General features: G+C 38.8%; 1 protein-coding gene across 2 annotated transcripts in view; it reads right to left on the bottom strand.

Moving 5' to 3' along the window:
- The window catches only part of Hmcn1 (hemicentin 1), a 442,116-nt gene that overhangs the window by 112,658 nt on the left and 301,889 nt on the right, over positions 1-27,569 (bottom strand). For both annotated transcript variants that reach the window (XM_028874743.2, XM_037211335.1), the window contains 12 exons: positions 24,811-24,933; positions 23,863-24,024; positions 21,719-22,000; positions 19,474-19,641; positions 16,610-16,723; positions 15,610-15,696; positions 14,525-14,716; positions 13,188-13,361; positions 10,972-11,085; positions 6,069-6,214; positions 2,930-3,080; positions 990-1,184 (listed from right to left, as the gene is read on the bottom strand). In XM_028874743.2, the coding sequence (XP_028730576.1) occupies positions 990-1,184; positions 2,930-3,080; positions 6,069-6,214; positions 10,972-11,085; positions 13,188-13,361; positions 14,525-14,716; positions 15,610-15,696; positions 16,610-16,723; positions 19,474-19,641; positions 21,719-22,000; positions 23,863-24,024; positions 24,811-24,933 (1,908 nt within the window). The remainder of the gene's footprint in view (positions 1-989; positions 1,185-2,929; positions 3,081-6,068; positions 6,215-10,971; positions 11,086-13,187; positions 13,362-14,524; positions 14,717-15,609; positions 15,697-16,609; positions 16,724-19,473; positions 19,642-21,718; positions 22,001-23,862; positions 24,025-24,810; positions 24,934-27,569) is intronic.

The raw sequence follows: 27,569 nt of genomic DNA, 5'->3' as shown, positions 1-27,569 counted from the left end.
GCTCTGTGTATTTGTAAACTTTTTAATGTTGCTAATAAGATTTAGAGGATAGTTGTAACAGTTACAATAAAAATTTGCACCTCTGTTCACCAATTATGTTACATATTATTTTATTCATCTCTTGTATCATATGGATAGAATATTTTCCTAAGCCATTTCAGTAAGTTGGAGGCCTGATAACTTCTTGAAACTATATACTCACAGATCTCAATTTCATGGAGATAATTATAATTCTTTATGAAACTATAAAACAACCACCAAAACCAGGAAATTTAGCATTTTGAAACATTACTTGTACTAAATCTATAGCCTCTTTTAGATATTGTCACAATATTAATTTTATTCATTTTTACTAGACATTATATTTATTTATAATGTCATATATTACATAGAGCTACCATGTCTATTTCTTCCCTTTTCATTTGTTTTTTACTTTAAAAAGATATTATTTCAGTTAATTTGGGTTCACTTTGCATATATTATGCACTACCTTGACCCTAATTGACCTTAAAGGTACAATTTGTGAGTTTTAACAAATCCTGGTATTTGTACACTGAAACCTCAAAAATATTATTCCCCCAAAGTTAAGTATATTTTCTGTCAGCAAATCATGTAATAATTAAAGTATTTGAAACTAAAAATCTTTACTATTGCTCATGAAAAATACAATCAATATAAACAATAACTATTTGTAAACATACATTAGAATTTATATTAATGTTGCATTGAAACCAAATTGACTAAAGACATCAATACAGAAAAAGAGGAGTGAGGAAGTTCAAAGCTTTGTATAAACTGATAACAACTGTGGAACAGATCTGGAAAGTGAGTTAAAGTGTTCTATTGTCAAATTCTCCAGTAGGCTCTTCTATATAGGGATGACACATTATTCAGCAACCCAAACATTAGTTAAATTATAGTGAACTGGCCCGATAAATAAGAAGAGACACACTTGGCCGAGATTCTTGCTTTTACAAAGCAGTGTTTACCTGGCAAAATCAGTACTCTGTCACTGGACGTCAGAGGGCGGCCATCTTTGTACCATGTCAGAGTTGGGGGAGGAGCAGCGTTTGTCTCGCAGTGCAGAGAAATGGGATTGTTGATGATTACATCTTTGGCTTCACCACTCCTGCCAGTGTCGAGCATGTTTCCTATTTCCCAGAGTTTCTGAAAACTTGGAGGCACTGTGGAGGGAAAGCATGACGTCTGTTCACAGTGGGACCGCCACTATCAATACATCAGACAAAGGTTTTGATGGCATCTTGACACATGATATGTGGATTTTATAAATTAGACGATGCCAAAAATATTTTTTAAGTATTTATATGTTTTTCCAACAGCAGCCAGAGAGTAGACATGGGTGGAAGAATAAAATCTATGGTACTCAGAGTCAGTACTTGTTCTAGTAGTTCCTCTAGGAAGACCCTGTCACTTGAGTAACATTGGGACCCAAGAGGAATGTGGCAAGAAATGTGACTGCTGAGGGAAAAGCTAATTCTGAGGCACACACAAAAGAGAATATGGGCTCATTTGATGCCAGTATCAATGATCTGTCTTACTAAGGAAGTTAAATAAGATAAACAATCAGGCCTAAACTATTAAAAATAGGACATCCCCACTCTTTTCTGATAGTAGGTGTGAGCTTTATCAGAAATAAATTGTCTGTACATTAAAGGCATTTCAGGAGTGTGTGAGTTTGGCCTGAATTTTCAAGTTTTAGACACATTTGAAATATTAAAGATGTGTGAAAATTTTGTGTATCCAGATGTTAAATATAGTGTTATTAATAAATAAGGAAAACCTGGAGACATTTAACCATAAGAGGCTGGTTATATTAATATTTGAATATACTACTGATGAAATAGGCAAAGTTCTTAAAAGTTATGTTGAGGGCTGGGGTATAGCTCAGAGAGAATTTACTTAGTATGAGTAAGGTCCTAGACTCAATCCCAGCACTGGCAAAAATAATTCTGCTGGATAGCAGTATCAACAATAACAGATATTATTTTTAATCACTTTGGGTGCCTTACCTCATGCATGATTCTCAGCATTCCATCAGGCATTAATTTTATTTTTTATTTTTATTTTTTGGTGTGTAATAGCTTATTCTATTCACAATTTGTAGAATAAATTTTTTATTTAGGAGATTTATATTCAAAAATCAATAAAAAGGTGAGTGTCAACTCTGTTTTTACAGAATTTTTTGGAGTCATTATCAGGTGGTGAAGTATTACTTTTTGTTTTCTTATCCTGAGACCATAAGGCATTAATTTTAAAGACAAATGATTACAGGCTTAAAATAGTTTGGTAATTTGTCCAAGACACAAAGATTATAAGTGTACTCATCCAACTCAAAATTTGTCTACTCTGAATTCCATTATTACTGCTTTTATTGTATTTCATGCAGTAATGTTATATGATACATAACCTTCATGATATAATGTTGGGGCAATGCTAATGTAAGAGAAGGCTATTGTCTGTCATTGAATTTTGGAAATGAAACAGTCCCTTAAAATGCCAAAAGGAAATACATAAACCAAGAATGACAGGGGTTGGAGAGATGGCTCAGTGGTTAAGAGCACTTGTTGCCCTTGTAGAGGACCAAGGCTCAGTTCCTAGAACCTACACGATGGCTCACAACCATCTGTGATTCCAGCTCTATGAGATCCACCACCCTCTTCCATGGACACAAGGAATACATGTGGTGTGCATATATACCATGCAGGCAGACACTCATATACATAAAATAAAAATAAAACTTAAAACAGGATTATGGGATCGTTCTCTTCTATAATTTCTTGTTTAAAATTTCATGATGAATCTATATTGTTATGAGAAGAAAAGATTTCAAAGTAAACTACGTCAAATCTTATTTCCATCGCATTAATGGAGCATGGAAATCATTCTACAATAAGCATAGTAGTATTACCTTGGATATTCACATCAAAATCCAACTCATCTTCGCCTGCAAGGTTAGATGCAACACAAGTGTATCGTCCAGTGTCTGATATTTGAGCTTCCTTGATTTGGAGAGTGTGTCCATTGGCAGCGATGTTCACATGATCATCAGACTTCAGGGGCTGTGATTCAATTATAGTAATGTCAGCATGGAGTATGCGAGTAAAGCTAAGATACCCTGCAGACGATGGGCATTATGGTTCTTTAATAAATGGAAACATGTAAAATATCCAAGATAGCAGTAATTAAGTTAATTTGATCAAACTGCTTTCTAAGTAACACAAATTTTATATCTTGTGAATTATAGCTGATAAGGTTCACATTTTCCAGGCAATTGCAGGAGACACATTCATATGTTCTTTATGGCAGGAAACATGCTCTTAGTACAATGTCCATCTATGCATGGAAGCAAAAGGGCCTCTAGCTAATATTAAGCATTTAAGAAGGGTGTCTTGTTGAGAGTTTCATAGAAAACTGTAATAAAGAAAACTTTAAAAGTTGAGGACATTATTACAATCTGATTTGATCCAAAATTATTGTTATTCATTCAAAAACATCCTTAATTTCATACCCAATCTAGGGCTTGTTATGTTATGATACTTTGTTGAAATGGGCATCATAGGTCTCCCTTCATTATTTGAAGATTTTATTCCTGACTCACTGGCATTCCTTCTAATGATATGTCCTTCATTATTCTTAGTGATTTCGGTGCCTACTGTCAAGCCAAGCCATGTTCTCTCAACTTCTTGACTTCCTCTCTTAACCACACCAGCATCTATTCATTTCTTCCCACTAGACAGTTTCATTCTTATGGGAGTGGTTCTTGCGGCCTACCTCCACATTTCCTGAGGCGTTCTACAGCCAACCATTTAAAAAATGTTTTCTATGTGCATGGTGTCTAATTTTGTCCTCTTATCTTTCCTTGAATCTGATCCAATCAAACCTTTGTCTTCTCTACTTGATGAGAAAGACAGTCAAGGTCACCCATGACATCCATGTGGCTATATTTACCACTCACTACTGTCTTTGTTTTCTCTTCTTGGTGGTATTTGTCATAGTGTAACTTGTCTTCATCTTGAAATAGCTTTTCCTCTTTTGTAGTTTGAGATACTACAGTACTTATTCCTCTATTCTCAAAGGCAGACATACACATGTCTCTTGTCATGTAAGTGTGTGTGTGTGTGAGTGAGTGAGTGAGTGTGTGTGTGTGTGTGTGTGTGTGTGTACATGAGTGCAGGTGTATGAAGAGGTTAGAAGAGGCCATAAGCTGGAGTTATAGGCAGCTGTGAGCTGAGTTGTTTGTGTTTGCTCTCTGACTAACTTTTCTATCCCATCTGTCACATTCTGTTTTACTGACTTAGTCTTTTTAGGATTTTTGTTTGTTTGCTTATCTCTGAAAATTTACATGGGCAGAGATTTTTGGCCTGTTTCTTTCTTGTCTATATTTGTTGTCCATAAATAATGCCTAGCAAACAGTTGAGATTCAAATAATTTGGGATGCAACAAACCATTATTAACATTACATCACAAATAAACCTGCCACAGTTTAAATTTCTTGTGTCAAAGTAAAAATTTCAGGGCATGGATAAATAAAATGTAAGGATTATATTCAAAATTATTATAGCTGATATTGTCACTATCTCTTGATGGTTTTTCTTAAAAAATACTACTTTATTAAATTTTGGTTAAACAAGAAATAACTGAAATATGATATGGAAAAACTATTTATTGAAAATATGACTTCTTATTCATAATTTAGGAAACCAACCCAAGCCTTAAAAAGTTAGAATTTTTAGTCAATATAATTTCAGAGACTGAATTTGAAGCTGTAATTTAACAACTCTTAATGAGTTTTGAAAGCAGTCTAGTTTCTACTTAAAATTCTGGTGTTTCCTTAGTTCTTAAATTTGTGGCTCTCTCTATGTGTATAGTAATGTAAGGGATGAAAAGGCTTTATAGAAAATTAAAAACAAATTAGTGATATAATTTCAAAGGACAGGGAACTTACTTGCTTGAAAGTAAGGCTTTACCGAATTGACACCACATCTCACTGTGTGCTTACACTCTGAAAAGCCAACAGAGCATGGTGGGAGTTCTGTATTTTTCCGTTTGCAATGGCTTCCAGATGATATGTGCTTATTTTATATGAAAAGACCCCCCTGGTCCCCCACTGCTGATATAGCAGAATCCATCTGGGACTGGAAGAAAAACACGAAGCCACATCTTTTTTGCCTCTTAAGTCATACTATGCCCTGAACTTCTACAACTGGAATTTAACTGACCATTTGGTTGATTATGTGTAAAACAGGATAAGGCACAGCTTCGCTGTTTCACATCTGTATTTAGTAGTGTTAACAGCAACTACATATTCTCTTTTGGCCTCCGAGCGTCAGCACATGTGTCCTTACAGCATGTGAGAAAGAATAGGAAATGAGTGAGGAATAGAGGATGTCTTCTGAAACTTACATCATAAACAGAAGGATCTGATTTTTTTTTTAATGTAAAAGCTCGTTTTAAAAAAAAACAATTTTAATTATGTATATTATATCACTTCTTTTACCACTCCTCCCTTGAACCCCTCCCATGTCTGCCCCTTCACTCTCAAGTTGATTTTTTATTTTGTATTTCTCTCTGCCCTAGGGTAATTGTAGTGTACCTTTATATCTTAATTTTTCTCATATTTTAGGATATCAAAAATATTATCTTTTGTAAAAGAGTTAAAGATGTTCAGAGAGAGTTCTGAATAAATTTAGTCCTCATTTTGGAATCATACACATGCCTCTTCTCTATAACTATTTATTTGGGTAAAACACGGTTCCTCTACTTATCCAGCGGGAGGGTAGCCAGATTTTCACAGTCAAGTGCTAATGTACACAAAACCAGTCTTGCTTACCTCTAAGTAGTGGAACAATACTAAAGTTATTGAACACGGATGTTTTTAATTTTATTTATTTTCTAAGCAGTCTCAGATTCGAGGAGCATGGGATTGACTACTTTTAATACCACAGTGGGTGGGGCCAATCTCTCAACCACCCCTGCCTTGTTTCTTTTTAAATTGGTATTTTAATCTTCAAGAAATAATCAACAAACAGAACATAGTTATGACTGGCCTGTCCATCCTTGTACCAGCGGAGCGAGGCAGAAGGAATGGCGTAAGCTTCACACTCCAAAGTCAGGCTGTTGTTCACCCTGATCTTCACTTCTTTAGGGGAAAGACCTGGCCCCAAAAGGTCCCCTTTCTTGATGATGGGTGGAACTGCACAAAACGAATATTAAAGGGTTAAACACTGGTTGTTTTCAATTCACAGTCTACCACAGAAACCACAATGAGAAGCAATTAACAAGGTCCCAAGGAGATGAGGGGCATTTCTTCACAGGCCTTCTATGAAAGACCTCAGTTAGCACCCCAGGAAACAGGAGTTTTCAGATATACAATATGGAGAAAAATATCACTATCTTTTCATCTGATCCAGGCTCACATAGTCCAACTGTGACCCATAAAAGATATTGTATTGGTTATTATTGCACCAAGTCAAAGTAAAAATGACAAGCAGAAAAATACACTTTGTTTATAACATAACAGCAAGACCATAGGAATAAAGACCTTATAACGTGGCCCCTATTAATGACAGTATGAGCTTTGCCTTTTACTTATAGGCTGGGGTACGTTGTGGTAACCCCCAAATACTTTTGATCTCATTTGGAGCTCTGGAGTAGGCACCTGCATGTAAACAACACTCCAGCAGGTAGGTAATGAGTAGATCCAATGGACTCTTCACAAATGTTGTCTGGATATATTTGTGTGTGATGGAGTGGGGGGGCACATGTGCACATGTATGCTTTTGTAGCCCCAAGGTTGATGCCAGGTATCTTCTCAATTGTGCTCTACATTATATATTGATGCAGGGTCTCTTGCTGAACTCAGAGCTTAATGTTTTGACTAGAGTGGCTAGCCAGCTTGTTTTGGGCATTTCCTGTCAGTCCCTGAAGTAATGGGCCTGCAGGCAGGCCTCCATACCCTTTGGACATTTACATGGGTTCTGGGCTTCTTAACACTGGTCTTCATGCTTGGGTAGCAAACATGCTAGTCACTGAACCATCTTAAGTGGCTCTTCACATCTTAAGTGGCTCTTCACATCTTTAAGCAACTGAGGCCATGGACATGATACTTAATGCAACTTCCATCCTCAATGAGGCAAGCTAGATAGGTAAGAGTATCAGTATAAATAATTAGGAAAAATAATGAAAAATGGGATTTAAGAAGCTAGAAATCACAAACTAAAAGAAAAAAAAACACATGATCATCTCATAGATGCTGAAAAAGCCTTTGACAAAATCCAACACCCCTTCATGATAAAGGTCTTGGAGAGATCAGGAATACAAAGAACATACCTAAACATAATAAAGGCAATTTATAGCAAGCTGACAGCCAACATTAAATTAAATGGGGGAGAAACTCAAAGTGATTGAGTTTCTTAAACTAAAATCAGGAACAAGACAAGGCTGTTCATTCTCCCCATATCTATCCCCATAGTACTTGAGGTTCTAGCTAGAGCAATAAGACAACAAAAGGAGATCAAAGGGATACACATTGAAAAGGAAGAAGTCAGACTTTCACTGTTTGCAGATAATATGATAGTCTACATAAGTGACTCCCAAAATTCTACCAGGGAACTCCTACAACTGATAAATACCTTCATGTTGCAGGATACAAGATTAACTAAAAAAAATCACTAGTTCTCCTATATACAAATGATAAATGGATGAGAAAGAAATCAGAGAAACATCACCCTTTACAATAGCCACAAACATTATAAAATACCTTGGGGTAACTTGAACCAAACAAGTGAAAGACCTGTATGATAAGAACTTTAAGTCCTTGAAGAAAGAAATTGAAGAAGATATCAGAAAATGGAAAGATCTCTGTGGTGATATTGTGTCCCCTAATGTATTGTGCACCCTAATAAACTTATCTGGGGTCAGAGAACAGAACATCCACTAGATATAGAGGCCAGAAAATGGTGGCACATGCACCTTTAATCCTAGCCTTCCAGAGGCAGAGATCCATCTGGATCTCTGTGAGTTCAAAGCTATACTGGAAACAGTCAGGCATGGTGATGCACACCTTTAATCCCAGGAAGTGATGGCAGGAAGCAGAAAGGATGTAAGGTGTGAAAGCCAGGAACTACAGTCTTGTTAAGCTTTTAGGCTTTTAGCAGCAGTTCAGCTGAGATCCACTTGGATGAGGACACAGAGGTTTCAAGGAAACAAGATCAGCTGAGGAATTAGTGAGATGTGGTTAGCTGTGACTTGTTCCGTTTCTCTGATCTTTCAGCATTCACCCAAATATCTGGCTCCCAGGTTTGCTTTTATTAATAAGGCCTTCTAACAATTCATGCTACAGATCTCCTATGCTCATGGACAGGTAGAACCAACACGGGCAGTGGTGGCGCACGCCTTTAATCCCAGCACTTGGGAGGCAGAGGCAGGCGGATCTCTGTGAATTCGAGGCCAGCCTGGGCTACCAAGTGAGTTCCAGGAAAGGCGCAAAGCTACACAGAGAAACCCTGTCTCGAAAAACAAAAAAAAAAAAAAAAAAAAAAAAAAAAATGGCAATCTTACCAAAAGCAATCTACAGATTCAATGCAATCCCCATCAAAATCCCAACAGAATTCTTCACAGACTTGGAAAGAACAATACTCAATTTCATATGGAAAAAAAAAAAAAAACCCCTAAAATAGCTAAAACAATCCTTTACAATAAAGCAACTTCTGGAGGCATCTCAACCCCTGACTTCAATGTCTATATAGAGCTACAGTGTTAAAAACAGCTTAGTACTGTCATAAAAACCAACATGTGGACCAATGGAATCAAATTGAAGATCCTGACATCAATCCACACACCTATGAATGCCTAATTTTTGACAAAGAAGTCAAAACTGTGCAATGGAAAAAAAGAAATCATTTTCAAATGGTACTGGCATAACTGGATGTCAACATGTAGAAGATTGCAAATAGATCCATATCTGTCACCATGCACAAAACTCAAATCCAAGTGGATCAAAAACCTCAACATAAATCCAGCTACACTGAACCTGATAGAGGAGAAAGTAGCAAGTAGCCTAGAATGCATTGGCACAGGAGACCACTTCCTAAATATAACACTAGTAGTACAGACACTGAGAGCAACAATTAATAAATGGGACCTCCTGAAACTGAGAAGCTTGTGTAAGGCAAAGGACACAGTAAATAAGACAAAATGACAGCCTACAGAATGGGAAAAGATCTTCACCAACCTCACATCTGGCAGAGGGTTGATCTCCAAAATATATAAAGAACTCAAGAAACTAGACATCAAAATACCAAACAACCCAATTAAAAAGTGGGCTACAGATCTAAACAGAGAATTCTCAACAAAAGAATCCAAATGGCTGAAAGACATTTAAGGAATTGCTCAACATCCTTAGTCATCAGGGAAATGCAAGTCAAAATGACTCTGAGATACCATCTTATACTTGTCAGAATGGCAAGAGCAAAAACACTCATGACTGCTTATGTTGGAGAGGATGTGAAGCAAGGGGAACACTCCTCCACTGTTGGTGTGAGTGTGGACTTGTACAGCCACTTTGGAAATCAGTATGGCGGTTTCTCAGAAAATTGGGAATCAATCTCCCTCAAGACCCAAGGATATCACTCTTAAGTGTATACCCAAGAGATGCTCAATCATACCACAATGACACTTGATCAACGATGTTCATAGCAGCATTATTCATAATAGCCAGAACCTGGAAACAACATAGATGCCTGCCCCTCAACTGAAGAATGGATAAAGAAAATGTGGTACATATACACAATGGAGCATGACATCATGAAATTTACAGACAAATGGATGGAACTAGAAAATATACTCCTGAGTGAGGTAAGCCAGACTCAGAAAGACAAACATGGTATGTACTCACTCATAAGTGGATACTAGATATAAAGCAAAGGATAACCAGACTACAACCCACAGATCCAGAAAAGCTGGGAAACAAGGAGGACCCTAAGAGGGATGTACGGTTCACCTTGGGAAGGGGAAACAGAGATCTCCATGAGTAAACTGGGGGTGGGAGGACAATAGAGGGGAGGGGAGGGGGAATGAGAACATGAGGGAATGAGATGGTCAAGCTGGGGGAGGGACAGAGTGGGAGATCAATGAAAGAGATATCTTTATAGGGGGAGACATTATGAGGTAAGGGAGAAACCTGGTGCCAGGGAAATTCCAGGAATCCGCAAGGACGACCTCAGATTAGACTACTAACAACAGTGGAAAGGGTGCCTGAGCTGGCCTACCCTGGTAATCAGATTGGTGAATACCCTAACTGTCATCATAGAGCCTTCATCCAGTAACTGATTGAAACAGATGCAGAGACCCACAACCAAGCACCAGGCAGAGCTCTGGAAGCCCAGTCAAAGAGAGGGACAAGGGATTATATGAGCAAGAGAGTTTAAGATCATGATGGGGAAATCTATAGAGACAACTAAACCAAGCTCATAGGAACTCACAAACTTTAGACCGACAGCTGTGGAACCTGCATGGGACCAGACTAGACCCCCTGTATACAGGAGACAGTTGTGTAGCTGGGTCTGTTTGAGGGGCCCCGGCAGTGTGATCAGGATCTATTCCTGGTGCATGAGCTGGCTTTTTGGAGCCTATTACCTATGGTTGGACACCTTGCTCACCACCGATGCAGGAGGGAGGGGCTTGGTCTGCCTCAACTGAATATACCCAGCTTTGCTGTCCACGCTCCCACCATGAGAAAACTTACCATTTTGGAGGTAGGGATAGGGGGTGAGCGGGGTGGGGGGTGGGTGGGGGGGGGGGGGGGAGGAAGGTAGAGGGTGGGGAGCAGGAGGAGGGATCAGAAGGGGATCTGCGGTTGGTATGTAAATGAAATTTTTTTTTAAATAAAAATAAAGAAAGAGCCCGAAATCTTCAGGCACAGGTGAGATAAAGTGTTCTTTTGGAACTTACTGTAGACTTTCACTTCATAGTGCTTTATCATTTCTCCAGCCTCATTAGTGGCCACACATGAGTATCTTCCCGCATTATCTTCTTGTGCATTAAGTATCTGCAGGGTGCGGCCTCCTAAAATGTTAAGGAACATAAAAGAAAGAATTGGGCAATGTACAAACTGCTGGGACTTTATTTTATTGAGAATATTGATTCTTTCTTTTTCTCTTTTCTCTTCTCCTCCTCCTCTTCTTTAAGCAGGAACCTGGTTTTGGCTCTGTTTAGAATTGGTTATTAAATATTCTCAGGTTTAAGGTGGAAACTCGAGCCGTTGGGCGCCATTTGTTGCTGGAGGGCTTCTCTCCAGGTTCCCCAAGCCCCGCAGTCCCACAATCCACTTATAAAATAATCACTCAGATGCTTATATCACTTATAAACTGTATGGCCGTGGTAGGCTTCTTGCTAACTGTTCTTATATCTTAAATTAACCCATTTCTATAAATCTATACCTTGCCACGTGGCTGGTGGCCCACTGGCGTCTTCACATGCTGCTTGTCCTGGCGGTGGCTGCAGTGTCTCTCCCCTCAGCCTTCCGCTTCCCAGTATTCTCCTCTCTCCTTGTCCCACCTACTTCCTGCCTGGCAACCTACTTCCTGCCTGATCACTGGCCATCAGTGTTTTATTTATATAGAATGATATCCACAGCATTTTTTTTTTTTTTTTTTTTTTTGGTTTTTTGAGATAGGATTTCTCTGTGTAGCTCTGGCTGTCCTGGAACTTTCTCTGTATACCAGGCTGGCCTTGAACTCAAAGATCCACCTGCCTCTGCCTTCTGAGTGCTGGAATTAGAGATGTGTACCAACACCACCTGGCTAAACATTGCTTCTTATGAATGTCAATTTAGTGGTAGATATTTGATGTAAAATAAACCACAATACACATGGGGCCTACATAAAAAAATATTTTATTTTCAATTCCAGTTTTTTACAATGTATTCTGATCATATTCAACTCTTCTACACCTTCCCTGATCCACATACCTTCCTTGTCCACCCAACTTTGTCTCCTTAAAAACAAAACAAAACAAAACAAATTTCAAACACATTCAAGACAAATTTGTGCTAACTAAAATAGATTTAGGTGTGTGGTCTTCCAACTGGACTGAGGTTGACTCATTAGGGACAGAACCTGTGCAAGCCCAAATTGGGACACGTTTCAGCAGAGAGGGCTAGCTGGCAGTCAGCCCCACCCCCTAGCCATGGAGCAATTGGCAATTGTTAGCCTGGAAAAGGAAGGTTCCACATTCTCTATTTCATACTTTCATAAGAAGGTCCCCGGCTTTGCCACTGTGTTCCTCTAATTGACCGGGCCTATCAGAGATTCATTTTGCTAAAACACAGTTTGGAATATGGTATCTTTCTCTCTAAAAACTGTCAATAGGGGCTGGAGGGATGGCTTAGTGGTTAACAGTACTTGCTGTTCTTCCAAAAGTACCTGAGTTTAATTCCCAGAACCCATGTTGGGTGGCTCACAACTGCCTGGAACTTAGCCAGCTCTAGGGGATCCAATAATGCCCTCTCACATATTCTTTGGGTACCCCCACATGAGTACATGCATGCCCTCCAAGTCACATATGCATAAATAAATATAAAACATATCTTTAAAACACTGTCATTAGTTCTCAACTGTTCAGTGCATAAAGTTAAATTAATCCAGTGGTTGAAATAGTGCTCAGCTTTCCTCTCTGACTGTCTTCAGGTTTCTTCACAATGCTTCCCCATAACTGTTGACTGCACCTGACCATGCTATTCCCACCTGCTGCCTTTTGTCCACTAGTCATCTTGATGGATCTGGAACCTCTCCCAACTTACCACCAACCAACTAAATTCTAGTACTTAAAAAAAAAACAGGCCCATATTCTGGTTAGACAGTGAAGATATTTCTGACCATTTAAGTCCACAATGGCCAATTTGTCTTCTGAATTTTTATAAACCTTGTCACCACCCCATTTTTCATACCTCCCCTTCATTCATAATGCATGGTTGTTTTCAACTTCATGGTGATAATAAGTTTTTGCTCTTATCTCTCTTCCACATAAGGCTAAATGTCTTAAAGACAATAATTATTGTTTTTAGTTCTTTTTCTTCTCACACATACTGGCAAATATGAGAGAGGAATAAACCCAGTCTACATATTAACTCTTTCAAGGATGAATCCTCTCAAAATAAATTTCCATACCTGGAAGAATGCGGATATTCCGGTTGGATTCTAAAGGTGCTCCATCCTTGAACCAGGTGATGGTAGCCGGGGGATAGGAGTATGCCTCACAGACCAGAGACGTGGGGCTGTTAAGGATGACAATGACATCTTCAGGGCTGCCATCGCTGTCTACACCAGCAATTGTTGGAGATACTGAGAAGATTGAAAGTTTTATTAAGGCAACATTCTTAGGAATTTCTCTAGGTATGTGTTCCTGAATTGCCACTGTGCTTATCCATGCAATCCCAGTTTTTAAGAGTTACAAAATAATTAATCATTACTATTCTATATAAAAATCAGTGAAAAATGTCACAGAGTAAGGGGGGAAGGTGATATATACAAAAGAGATGCTAATATACTGTGGTAAGTGGAACACAGATCTCCCAGGTTTGATTCATATGTATCCTCCTGTATAAAACTATGTCAGTTCTGCCTGTAGAGATAGTCTTGTACATCACCTACTCTTTATAGATGCTACTACTTGATGCTATTTATTTGATGGCCTTCACATCTACTGGCATTCTGGTGGAACTTTTTTGCATATATGCACATATACATGTGATCTATTTAGATGGTGACCTCTCTTTGAGGCTCCTATTTCATGTGGGAGTATGAGAGTATTTGTCTATATGAGAATATTTATGCACTCTCCAAATTATGTAGGTATAACTACAAAAATGATTGAAAAAAATCTGAATATTTGTATATTCACATACAGGTCAGTTGAGTTGAGTGTGAGTTATTAAGTATCGGTCATCAAATGTAATACATTTAGGTGGTGCATGTTAGATTGGAAAAACTGAGTAGAAACTTAGAATCCATTTCGATGACATGCTTGAGACATAAACCTGACTCGGATGCTGTAGGACTAATGTTGATGCGTCAATACATACAGATGTTTAATCACACCCAGGACACAACCTCCAATAAAGGCAGAGGCTCAGGGAGAAAGGTTGGGGATCTTAGGCTGAGACTCACTGTTTCTCTGCTTCTCCTTGATCTGCTGACAACTTTCTCCTTCACCATTGAATATTTAAATGTCTAACTTGATCCTTGTTCCTTGCACAAAACACTATGTCCGAACATCGTGTATTCCATAGCAATGAAAGAATGAAATAAAAACAGCCTACACACACGAGTGCTGGTATCCTTCACATAATGAAATTCTATGATAGAAATATATATAGATATAGATATATAGATATAGATATAGATAGATGATAGAGAGATATATAGATATAGATGATAGATAGATAGATGATAGGTAGATAGAACACTGATTTTTCAAGGTTTGAAGGTATGAAGCTCATACCTACCAAACACATTGAGACTGAAACTTTTGCTTTTGTCTCCAGCTGTATTAGAGGCCAAACATGTGTATCGTCCTGTGTGTGACACTTGAGCATTGGTGATCTGGAGAAAACGGCCATCAGACATCATGTGGTGAACTTCATCTTCTTGGAGAAGCTGTCCATCTTTGTGCCATGTGATCTGCGGCACAGGGTTCCCTGTTAAGGAAAAGCCATTTTTTTGAAGGCAGTTCAATATCACATATCTGTAAATGGCCAACACCCAAAGAAGACATTGTCACATATTTGCTGTGTTTTCCATAGCCCACTTTTAAAACAATGAAGTAGCCAATCTTTCTGAAATAGTGTCAAAAATGAAATTTTAATGTAGCAGTGATTACACTGTGGTGAAAAAGACAAAAAAATAGAAATCATTTCAAATGTAGGTTTGCTTTTATCGTAAATGATTCTAAACACTGGTCTCTGTGTTTAAATTGGTCTCCATGTTTAATTATAGGTGGTTTAGCTCCTATAATAAACTATTTTCACAGTAAATTACACTTTAAAAGAATGAAGCACATAATTATAAAAATATTATAAATTCTATTCATATGAAAACCTTTTTTATTCTCTTGAGAGAAAACAGTAGAAAAGTAAAGCATTTAGTTCAACAAATTTTGTGATATATTATGATTCTTCCAAAGAATGTAGAGATAAAAAGTAATTATTTATTCAAAATTTGTAGTTGGTGGAGAACACTTTAGAAAGTTTTAAATGGAGACACGTGTTAAATATTATTTAAAATTATTCAGATGACTTCCTGTAATTTAAAAACTACAAAAGCAAGTCATGTTAACAAAGGTGGCTGGAATGGACCATTAAACTCAGAAGCTTAAACAGAGAATGCTGTAAGTTTGGGCAAAGACAGGGAGGGAGGCAGGGCAGGAGGATGGAAAACTAGATACCTTTTTCCTGCCATTTGATAAAGCTGTTCTCTAAGGCCAGAGTGGTGGCACATGCCTTTAATCTCAGCACTTGGGAGGCAGAGGCAGGCGGATCTCTGTGAGTTCGAGGCCAGCCTTGTTCCAGGATTAAAAGAATTGCCTCCTTACCTGTCGCCTCACAAGTCAAGGTTACATTCTGTTTCTCTTTAATCTTCACATCTTCCAATGTATTTTCACCCACAATATGAGGAGGAACTAAAATAAACACACAAAACCACGGGAAAAGCAAGTTATAGCTCAAACAGCCAGGCTGTGATGTAAGTGCCTAAGCTTTAAACACATCTTCATTATTTAGTGACTGGAATGTCAAAGCATTGTTTTTACCAATTCTAGTTTTCACTTGCACTATAAAATTGTTACAAACCCCAATTTTAATGAATGACATTGTAATTTAAATCACAAATATGAATAAAATGTGTAGTGGTTATATTTAAAAGTTAATTTGACACTGTCTCTAATCCTGTGGAAAAGAAGTTGCAAAGAAGGATTGTGTGAATTAGGCAGGCCTGTGGACAAGTCTGTGGAGGATTGTCTTAATTATGTTAAGTGAGGTAAGAGGACCCACCCACTCTGGATGGCACTAGTCCCTGGGATGGACTCCTGGACTCTGTAGGAGAGGACAAAACCAGCTGAGTTATACATATAGGCATCTAGTATCTTTCTATTCTTGACTGTGCATGTAAATGATTTCAACTTTCTGCTCCCTTGGCTTCCCCATAGTGATAGGCTGTGTCCTCACACTGTGGTTTAAAAATACATCCTTTCTCCCCTAAGTTACTTTGAGTTGCTTTATCACAGCAACATGAAGTAAACTAAGACAGAATGTGTCCACAAACTAATGAGTAAGCGCTTTCATTTCAAGCAACCACACCATGTCTTAGAACATTTCTGAGCAGTTGTGAACTGGCACCACAAGGCAGTTTTTTAGTTGAATCAGACTCATTTCCTCCAAATAATTGTAATGCTGAACCCTTGCCAAGAATCATAGTCCAGGAGCCAAAGACCACATAGGTATAAATTCCAGCTGTGAATAAATTTGAGCTCTGTGTCCAGAATGCACTGAGGCCAGTTGGATTTTCCCTTTACATATTGCAAAGTACACAAGTACCTAATACTGAGAGTCCAAACATTTTCCTCTCTTCACCAGCTGCGTTCCTTACAATACAAGTATACTGGCCAGCATCTTCTGGTCTGGTCTGCATCAACCGCAGCATCCTGCCTCCTGGAAAAACAAAGCAGCAGATGACTTAAAGATAAATATAGTTCTGGGTGACACCAAGTGAGAAATAAAGTTTTACAGAGAAGGTAAAATACTGCTGTGGTTGAGTATGAAGTTATAGAGGCAGAGGGTAGGAATAGCCGGAGTATGTATAGTGAAAGAAGTGTCGGAAATGACAAGAGGCGAAGTTGAATGAGGTTTAGCCAGGTTCTGTATGCCCTTGGATGTTACACTGAGGAATTTAGTGCTTGCTGGAGGTGAAGGAGAGAGCTACACGTATAAAACAAGCTCATGATCTGATTTGGTGCTTTCACAAGTTGGTGCTGACCTGATGCTCGGCAAAGACTGTGAAAAGGGCCTGAACGATAAAATGGGAATGCCAGCAGGAGGAGTAGATTGGGGACCCAGATTTGGGTGACATGGATAGAAAAGGGAGATGAAACCGTGACAATGGACTGACTGGTAGCTATCATGTCAGCTTCTTGGAAGTCCTGGTGTCCTTAATGACAGGGTTACGGGGTCACCTCAGGCACAGACACAATGCTGCCTTGGCTTCTTTCCGTATTTCGAATGTCTGTGTTTTCCTTGAAGAGGAAATGCACACAGACTGAGACATGCTGAAAGACGGAATTTGGCAGGAAATTTCTATTAAGGACGAAGGCAAAGGAGTCAGCATGTAAGATGAAGCACAGCCTTTTGAAAACAAATCAACACACTGGAAGTAGAGACCTCCGAATGACTTAGGAAAAAATCTCAGGGAAAAAAAGTACTGCTCAGATTTATAAAAACTTTTTAGGTGGGCATCTTTTTGCTTAGCACCTTGGATTTGTACTACAACTTCTAGTGGACACATATAAAATTCTCACTTAAATAGTCACCTGGATCTAGCTGAGGAACCTCCATCTGCTTTCAGTTTAGAGGGAGACAAGACGGCACTGCTTGTCCAACCAGCGACTTCCCCACCCTCAATTCACCAGAAGGCGAATTTAGCAATATCTTTTTTTTTTGAAAAGTAAAGCTGATGTCTTGTACTGAATTGTGTTTTTCCCAGCAAAACAGAAGTAAACAACATAAACAGGGGTTCCTTTTTAAACACTTATGTCAATTTGGAAAGGAGTCACCAACTGGTTGCTAGCTCAGATTACTGAGACCACAGTTGAGGGATATTGAAGTGATACAACGTTTACGAATTGGGTCCACAATCTTCAGTCAACTAGGCCACATTTTTGCTTCGTTTTTTTTTTTTTTTTTTTTTTGGTTTTTTTGAGACAGGGTTTCTCTGTGTAGCTTTGCACCTTTCCTGGATCTCGCTCTGTAGCCCAGGCTGGCCTCGAACTCACAAAGATCCATCTGCCTCTGCCTCCCGAGTGCTGGGATTAAAGGCGTGCGCCACCACCGCCCGGCTACATCTTTGCTTCTTGATCCTCTCACATATCTTGTGAAAGCTTGAAATGGGTATGACAGCAATTTATACTTATATCAAGATATGTCTAGCTTCTACCAGATTTTTAATGGCAGTTGCCTATTCTTGGCAGATAACTCTCTGACAATGGTAGGGCCATCACCAAAGCCCTGCTTGCAGACAAGCCTCAGGAGGATTAGTCTTCATGAAACAGAAGTGTGCAGCAGAGTAGCAGTGAGCAAGTCACATGTCATTCATCTGCTTCTCATTTATCCATCACACAAAACACATCCAGATTGTAAAGCCGAACGAGTCCTTTGGCACTCATAAGGTGAAATACTTTTAATGTGCTTTGCTCAGGGATCTCCAGCTGCTGGTCAATCAAAACAAAACTAAACAGAACCCAAACACCACTCCTGTAAATGGGTAAGAAGCCAGCCGAAGCATTCTGCCATACTGTTTTCATTTCAGCCATCTTTGATGTTATCACATTTAATAAATTCAAACTTTCCAGACCTGAAACTACTTAAAAAGAAATGAAGATAATTTTGAAAAGAGAAGATAATGTGCTCAGGCTTTTGGTAGCCAAACTGTAGAAAAAAAATCTTGGCCACTACTCTCTACTTCTCAAGGACATGGAGATAGGGTCCTATGAAGTGAAAAGCATCATAGGACAGAGGAAGAACTCGGGGAATTTCCCAAGTCCAGATTGAGTATTGGTGCTTTAGCAAGCACTGTGTTAATAACTTAACATGATATAAACACACTTCAGTTTAATAAAAGCCACAGGATACAGATGCTGCAGGGTTAACAAAGCTGAGTAACTTCCTCAAAAGCTGAAGATAGATTGTCTTTTTAGTGTATGTGACAGCTATTATCTAAACAGGCCGACTGTAGATTTCTTGTGACAATGCTTCAAAAACCTTCTATCCAGACTTACACAGACCTATAGGTGATAAGATATCCAGGTTTTCCTACAAAATTATCAGAAGCTGAACTAGTGATAAGGTCACAGCACCCAGGGAACGCACTTCCCAGTGATATAAGTACTATTCAGACAAGTCATGCGTCATTTGGCATTCTTAGTACAAGGGGAATGTTATAGGATGCTAATAAGACAATGCCAACTGCTTTTTAAGACAGGAGTTAGGAGATTAATTTAAAGGTTTTCCTGATATTCATATACCCTTCTGTGTTTCCAGTATGTTTGTGTAGTATGACAAGTAGGTATCATAATAAGCGCCTAGATCAGAAAGAAACATGAAACAATAAAAACACTGAAAATGAACTTAAGAGAAATGATGTTCACACGAAGTCAGCCAGATGATCAAGCTATCCGAATTGTGAGTACCTGAGAGAATTTTCACAGAACTGCCGAGGCTGACGGGCCAGCCATCTTTAAGCCAGGTTATAGAAGGCAGGGGGATGCCAGAGGCTTCGCAAGTCAGGGATACGGAGCTCTTCTCCACCACACTGACGTTCTCAGGGATTCCTTGGTTCCCTACGATGCTTGGAGGGGCTAGAAGATAAAACCAAAGTGACTGGAAATAGAAAAGAAGGAAGCCAATGCATAATCCTTGACAGCTTATTTCCAGTGAGAGCCTTCCATTTCCTTGTTAATAGTAATCAAAACAAGCAATCATAGTAATGCCACCTCTGAAAATAAAAATGTAGTCACTGCTTTCCAATTTTGATTAATTTGGCCCTGCTATGCCAGCAATGGTGAACTAGTTTATGAGTTAGTCCTATTTTATGACAGATTTATAATAAAAAATTCACAACCTTCTTATAGACAGGATTCTGTAAAAATTGTTGTAATCTTAAAAATTCAATGTATTTGACAAGATATTTAATATTAATTTTCTTTTTTATCCAGTTCCCCTCATCTTTGGCATACGCAATGGTTATAAACATAAGAGACTAATTTAAGCTTCAACCATTTCCTTTTTGTTTGTTATGAGACAGAGTTTCATTCTGTAACTCACGTTAATCTGGAACTCCCTATTGAGTCAGGCTGGCTTTGAACTCACAATCCTCCAAATGCAGCCTCAAAAGTTCTAGGATCGTAGACATACACCAGCAGACCTAGGTTTATTTGTTTATTAATGGTATTCAAGCTGCAAAATTTGTGTCTATTAAAATTCCCATTGCTTCTATAGATTTAAAAATTATACATCAAATTGCATGAATACTAATAGCTGACTTTGAATGTGTACATGCCTGGTCTCTTCCTGCCCCAAATTTGTACTCTATTCATTAGAATCTTAAGTCTGACTTTAATACAACTCATATCCAAGGGATACTGAGCAGCAAACTTTAAAATAGTCTTACTTAAGACTTGACTTTGAAAATTGTATTATTGAAGGATTTAGCCAGATATGGTAGTGCATGCCTTTAATCCCAGCACTAGTGATGCAAAGGAGGTTGATTTTTTCCCCACTTTATTATATGCATCCTCAAAAGAACACTCTATGTGGTTGTCTCAGCAAGTAACACGAAGTCAGGCGTAGAAAGTGAAATGATGAGACTAAATAAGTAGTAAATATGTAGAAAAGGGTGGGCTCTGTGAAACACGGCCTTGCACTCACAATCTCACACTAGCTGTAGATACCCGCACAAGAACTACACATGATCAGGCTAGTCAAAATTCATGCACAGATGATGGACCTAACTCCAGCCTCTGCTCCTTATTGAGGAGCTATTGGCAGTCAATAGCTGCTGAAAGGGAGACTCGTTATTCTTGGGGGTGTGGCCAGTGACCAGGCTTCACGGTACCACACCACGAACATATGGGCAGCACTAATTGGACTTAGTAATAAAAAGGGGAGGGGGAAGGAAGCTAGGAGGGGCAGGTGTTGGGGGAGATTCTGGCAGGGTTGGAGATGAAATGGATGATGGGGTGTGTAAATGATCATATTTCTCTGTATATATATATATATGCATGACATTCTCAAAGAATTAAAAGAGACAGATGGGATATAAATAGACTCCTTTCAGATATGAGGTCTATGCTCACAGGCGTGAAGGTGCAAATTACTCAGGGTTTGAGAATCTGAGCTCACTTTACCCAGCAGGGCTGCATAAGGGGATGATTTGGCCATGGGCATGGTTACCCGTTGTTTGGAAGGGTCTACACTTGGCTGTGCAGTGTGCTTTGATCTAGCAAGGGGGAAGTCTTTTGCCCCACCCCTTGGCATTGTTATAAAAAGCGCTTTTGAGTAAACTGAAAAGGCCACTGGGTACTGACTCAGGTCCTCCCTAAGCTATCCTGTGTTTCTGTCTTTCTCCTCTTCACTATATTTCTACCTAATATATATTTGGTTTTTTTGAGACAGGGTTTCTCTGTGTAATTTTGGTGCCTGTCCTGGATCTCACTTTGTAGACCAAGCTGGCCTCGAACTCACAGGGATCCACCTGGCTCTGCCTCCTGCGTGCTGGAATTAAAGGCGTGCGCTACCACCGCCGGGCTCTAATGTTTTCTTATCCCTCTCTCCTCCTCGTAAGAACCCTTGAAAAGGTGGGAGCTGGCCTCCCACACCCAGGATACTCGATTGTATCATCCTGTGAACAGATCTGGTGGTTCCCTCTCTACTTACCATGCACACTTAAGTCATATCTTTTGTCAGTCATTCCTGCTACATTCACAGCAACACACACGTAACGGCCTGTGTCAGACACATGAACATTCTTCAGCTGAAGGATGCGCCCTTCATCCAATATTTCCACTCCTTTTCCTGCGTTCAAAGGACGGCCATCTTTCATCCAAGTCACTGTTGGCTGAGGAATACCCTGCACCTCGCATTCCAAGGAAATACTCTTCCCACGGATAACGATAATTTCAGGGCGGTGGCTGCCGCTGTTGGCTATAGATGGTCGAACTTTGGGTGAAAAGACATAATGAGAAACAATACAGGAAGCGTTTGCTTCACTTCTAATAGGAGTTTACACTTTGAACTGTCCATCTTGCTTCTCTTCTAAAGAACTGTGATAACAAGGAATGCACCACCACACCCAGGTCGATGTGGTTGGGGGATGAAAGGCAGAGCCTTGTGCATGATAGGTGAACACTATAAAGTGAGTTACATCCTCAGTCCCAAGATAGATACAGTATTATGTCAATATATTAGCTACTAAAAAAGACTCCAAATAACAGACCACATTATTATGTAATAAATTATCAGTATATTGAGAGGCAGAATTCTCTGTTTTTAGTAGGTTAATACCTAAAAGAAAGCTATTGACCCAGGAGGCAAGGACTGCTGTATTCACTCATTTTTGGAGAAATAATACAGTAATTGTACTTATCAATTGTAATTCTGGCTTACAGAAGTGTTCCAAGTACTACAACGGATGTGGTAGCTTAGGGCTTCTTAACTTATTTTTACTAGTGATTCCACTTCACCTGATAAAGCTTTATGTGACACTGGATATACGGGCACATAAAACAGATATACAAATCAAACACTTACTGTAATAAATCATAAAGAAACTTATTTTAAAATAATTCTTTAGTATGCATATAATTTACTGCTTTCTAAAGACAAAGGCAAGTATGCATATTAATGAGATGGACATGCATGTTTATTTTTATATAATTCAAGCCTTTACTGTTGAAAAAGAGGCCCTAGGGGGCTGGGCTTGACATAAAGCAAAATATTGACACCCTTTCCCTTTCTTGACTTCAGCGGGCATTTGGTGTCACAGATGCAGCAACCCTCTTAACACCATGAAGGAAGGGCTAGACAAATCCCAGAGCCTCTGTCTTGTTAGGAACGAGGAGGTGACCATCTCCAGAGACCAACTGCTACCTCAGAGGTCTCCTTACGTGAAGAAGTAAACTGCCAGCTACGGCACTGGCAGCCAGTCATTCTGTTTCTCTACCGCTGAATCTACCTAATCGATACTGATGAGAATTAGAGATGAGGCCAACTTACACTCCTATGTGTGTGGGAAGGAAAATGGGCCAGGGTCAGTAAACCTGTGTTCTGGGGACATTTCTGAGGACCATACATAAGCCACGTGACCTTGTTCAACCATGGGGAGAGTCTCTGAGTTGGAATTCCCATGTGTGTGATAGAGGCCTCAGTTCTTCCTCATGTAGAGATGCATATAAAGCACATACAGATGAAGTGACATTAGGCATATCTTCAAACACTCTAAAATGTTGCACAGGTTATAGTCTAAATATCCTTTTAAAATAAAATATTTTATGTTTTTTCAATATACTCTTGTGCTGGGGCTGTAGCTTAGTTGGTGAGTAGTACTTGCCTGGCATGTATGAGGCATGGATGCTAGCACATGCTTGTAATCCCAGCATCAGGAGGTAGATGAAGGAGGATAAGAAGCTAAAGGTCATTCAACTGTGTACCAAGTTTGAGGCTATCCTGGGCTACATGAGAACTTATCAAAACAAACAAATAACAAAAACAAAAACACCACCAGCAACAGAAACTATAAAGTATAATTCCCTCCATTCCCTTTCTACACATGTCCCCACCCAGCATATTGCCACCACCTTGATGTATCTGTTCCCTGCGAGATGATGGGGATGAATAGCTGTATTTCTGAATAAACAATCACCTGAAGGAAGCAATTGCTCTCTGGTTATGTCAACACAATTGATACCATGGTCTGGCTGTTACTGTGAATGAACCTTACAGCTCAAAAGCAAAACTGAAAGGAAATATAGGCATCTTCAGAAGAAAATTGTGTCCGGAGCTTGAGGAGGTCAATAACTTACTGTACACTTGCAGATTATAGTCTTTATTTGCAATTCCAGCCACATTGGATGCCACACACGTGTAGGGTCCTGCATCAGCTTTCTCGGCTACTGAAATTTGTAACCGTCTGCCTCCAGATAAAATGCGAACTCGTCCCACAGAGTCACCCAACACCAGAGAGCCTGCAATAAAACCCAAATAGCAGATTTTGAAGCAAAAATTGTGGCTTTTATATACATGCCCAGAGAAGAACTTCTTTATTACTTACTAGTTTAAATATCTAAAAGGTAGACAACCCTGTGAAACAATCCTTTTCTTGTGGGCAAAATGAAGATCTGGATGAAGTACAATTTTCATTGGTCTATTTTATGTTTAGTGGGCATGTATAAATATTTACTAATGAAATCTACTCAACTACAGACTTTAACCCTAAAATATATTGCAAAACTTCCATAAATGCAAAAAATGTTTATTTTGGAAAATAATTTTAAGGACATTTGTAAAGAAAAATAATTCTTTGAATGGCAGACTTTTGATGATTATTAATGTTTCATAATACATTTGATTAAAAGTAAAAACATAATGCAGAAAATTGATTTTTCTAGTGAACAGTTAGTCTGAAAATGATCTTCAGTGAGAAAATACTTAAGTGTCATATGCTGAAAGTTAATACAAAGCAATTTTGCTGTCTAGCAGTTAGTATGCAAACCCGAAAGGTTTCTATTGTTTTTTTCCTTTTACAAATTGACATGTTAGCCAAACAAAAAGATATTCATTCCATCCAACCGTCCGTCCATCCATCCATCCATCCATCCATCCATCCATCCATCCATCCATCTATCTATCTATCTATCTATCTATCTATCTATCTATCTATCTATCTATCTATGTATCATCTATCTATCTATCTATCCATCTATCTATCTATCATCTCTGTATCATTTAAACTTTTAGCGATGCAAACTGACCTTTCTTCTTCCAAGTAAGATTTGGGGGTGGAATTCCACTTGATTCACACATCAGAGTGACGAGATTCCCTTCAATGGCAGTAAGTTGCACGAGCTCATCAGATCCATAAATACTAGGTGGTACTGAAAGGAAAGAAAAAGCATTGATCCTGCAATGTTTGCGTCATGTGGTTTCCCTAACACTTTACACATAGTAGAAAGGGCTTCTACCCAAATGATGGAAGAGAAAAAGCACCTAAGGATGAAAGTCACCCCTAAAGAATACAGTCAGTTCCAAATAACAGACCCTCCCACTGTCACAGAGAACTGATGTAGTCAGAATGGCATGGTTTATTACAGGTATCTAGACATTGGCGTGAGAGTGTTGACACCTACCAAATGGAAAGTTAACCCAGACATGGATGCCCAACCAACTTTGCTATCTCAGATGCTGCATAGGAATACTTTAGGACATAATGTCCAATAAAAAACAAGGCAAGGGGCTTCACCTAAGAGGCAGACATTCAGTTATTCTAGATTGCACACCTTGTCCTTTATTGGTCTGCAGAATTTGACTGGAGCCCTCCAAGTCAGTCTTGATTATTAAGTTTCTCTCAAAGGGTTTGCAGCCAGAAGACACTAGCTAAACTTCCCCCCACCCCAGGACACTGCACTGTCATCCAGTGGCAGATACCCATTCTTCCAAGTTCCTGGGAGTTGAGTGGTCATGGAATCCTTTTCACGCCCCACTAAAGGGTCAGTCCTTATTCAACTACCTCTGTGCAAACAATTCTATTCTTCTGAACTCATGAGACCAGTTCATTTCTTTTTATCATATCTATGAATCTGCCATTCATCTGTTCACTGATTGGCTACTGAACTTGTTTTGTTCTTCCTCTTCATACCAAGTCCTCCCACCATTCTGTAGAGTATCCACATGCATTGTAGAATATCCACATGAATAACCAGTACAAATGCCATAGGTTCAGTTCTTCTGTTTGCTCTTCCCTTTCTCCTTCAGAGATGATACAATGGCCTTTATGTCATCTAGAAAATTCCTCCTATATGTTCATAAATTCAGCCATGGTTTAATGATTGCTCCATTCTTGCTTTCTCACTCAAGTTGTCCCAACTCTCAATTCACCATCCTAATTGAATATTTTTTATCTCTCAAATGTCTCCATATTCAGCTGTTTTTCTCTTGATTATTGACCTCTCTGCACCTTAGATTTCATAATCAACCATTTCAGTATCTCATTTGCCAATATTCTCAATTGTCTGACTCTTTGTCCTTCTTATTAAGCAACATTGCCATCAACTGTCCAACAGTCAATGAGTCACACAAAAGAAAATGACACAACCACAGATTGACACTACTCTAAGCTCATAATCTCCACTTTCAACTCTATCCCTAACTACTCCTGGTGGCTTCTGGGAATATAAGTGGTTATAAATCTAATGAAGACTCTATCTAGATCTTACAGCAAATTGATTCTTCACATGTCACACAGGATTATCAAGAAGCACTGCCAAGCTTGATTTGTCTGGAATTGAACACAGCAGCCTTTGTTCCTTCCCGAAGAGAGACACTACCATCCACAAGCCCAGCTGACTGAGGAACACAGATATTCAACCTCTGCTCATCTTGATTCAGTGTCTTAAACACATCTAGAGTGTAGCTTATTTCTTTAAAAATATTTGAGCACCCAGGTTCTTCTTTAAAACTTTTTAATGTGTTCTGCAACACTAAGAATTAAATACATTGAAGTTTTGTCAATCCATCCCCATTGCCTTTCTACCACATATTTTCTCTTTCCACTGTACCATACTAGTCAATAATGAGCAATGTTGAGTTCACTGAATGAGACAGTGTACTTTAGCCCTTTGTATTGCTTTCATTCTGTTCACAGTTAATGCCTACTCATGCCTACGGTCTCAATTATAGCATATTTGAGCTTAGAGTAGTGTCAGTCTGTGGTTGTGTCATTTTCTTTTGTGTGACTCAATGACTGTTGGACAGTTGATGACAATATTGCTCAATAAGAAGGGCGAAGAGTCAGACAATTGAGAATATTGGAAAATGAGATATTGAAATGATTGATTATGAAATCTAAGGTGCAGAGAGGTCAATAATCAAAATATGACATATTAACACATATATCTTTCTATCTAACCTAAAACAGACCTTTCACTTAAACTTAACTATTTAGAGTTTTCTAACCTGGACTCTTCATCTTTCTCATTAGCCACTACACATGGAATAGTGATAGAACAGAGGAAAGAATCCATATTTTTCAAGTGATCCTATCTCTGACATCTCAGGTTTCTCCACTATCATTCATTAGTATATTTATTGCACTCTACTTTCCATTGTTAAATCCCCCTTTTCCCAGAGGCCTTAGTTTATATATAAGTAAAGAACATCTTAAAGTTTATGTCTAGTGACTTCTCTGCAATATATAACATTGCCCATTAACTTATTCATCCACCTATGTACAGCTTATTCATTGCCCACTTTATTTTTCTTGGGACATCACTGTTCTTAATTTCCATGCAATCATTTTTTTTAAACATAACTTTTCATTGATTCTTTGGGAACTTCACATCATACACCCCACTCCACTCACTTCCCAGTCCTTCTGTACCCACCGTTCATCCTTGTAGCATCCCTTCCCAAAGGAAAATTTAAAAAGAAATAAAAATAGAAAATACAATTTAAAATATTAGATTAAAAAAACAAACAAAAAAACCATTTTGCTCCTCTGTCTTTCCCACCTCTT

Source organism: Peromyscus leucopus, chromosome 15, assembly GCF_004664715.2.
Source record: "Peromyscus leucopus breed LL Stock chromosome 15, UCI_PerLeu_2.1, whole genome shotgun sequence".
Taxonomy (NCBI): Eukaryota; Metazoa; Chordata; class Mammalia; order Rodentia; family Cricetidae; genus Peromyscus; species Peromyscus leucopus.
The sequence above is the reverse complement of the archived record's forward strand: the minus strand, read 5'-3'. Positions and strand labels throughout refer to the sequence as shown.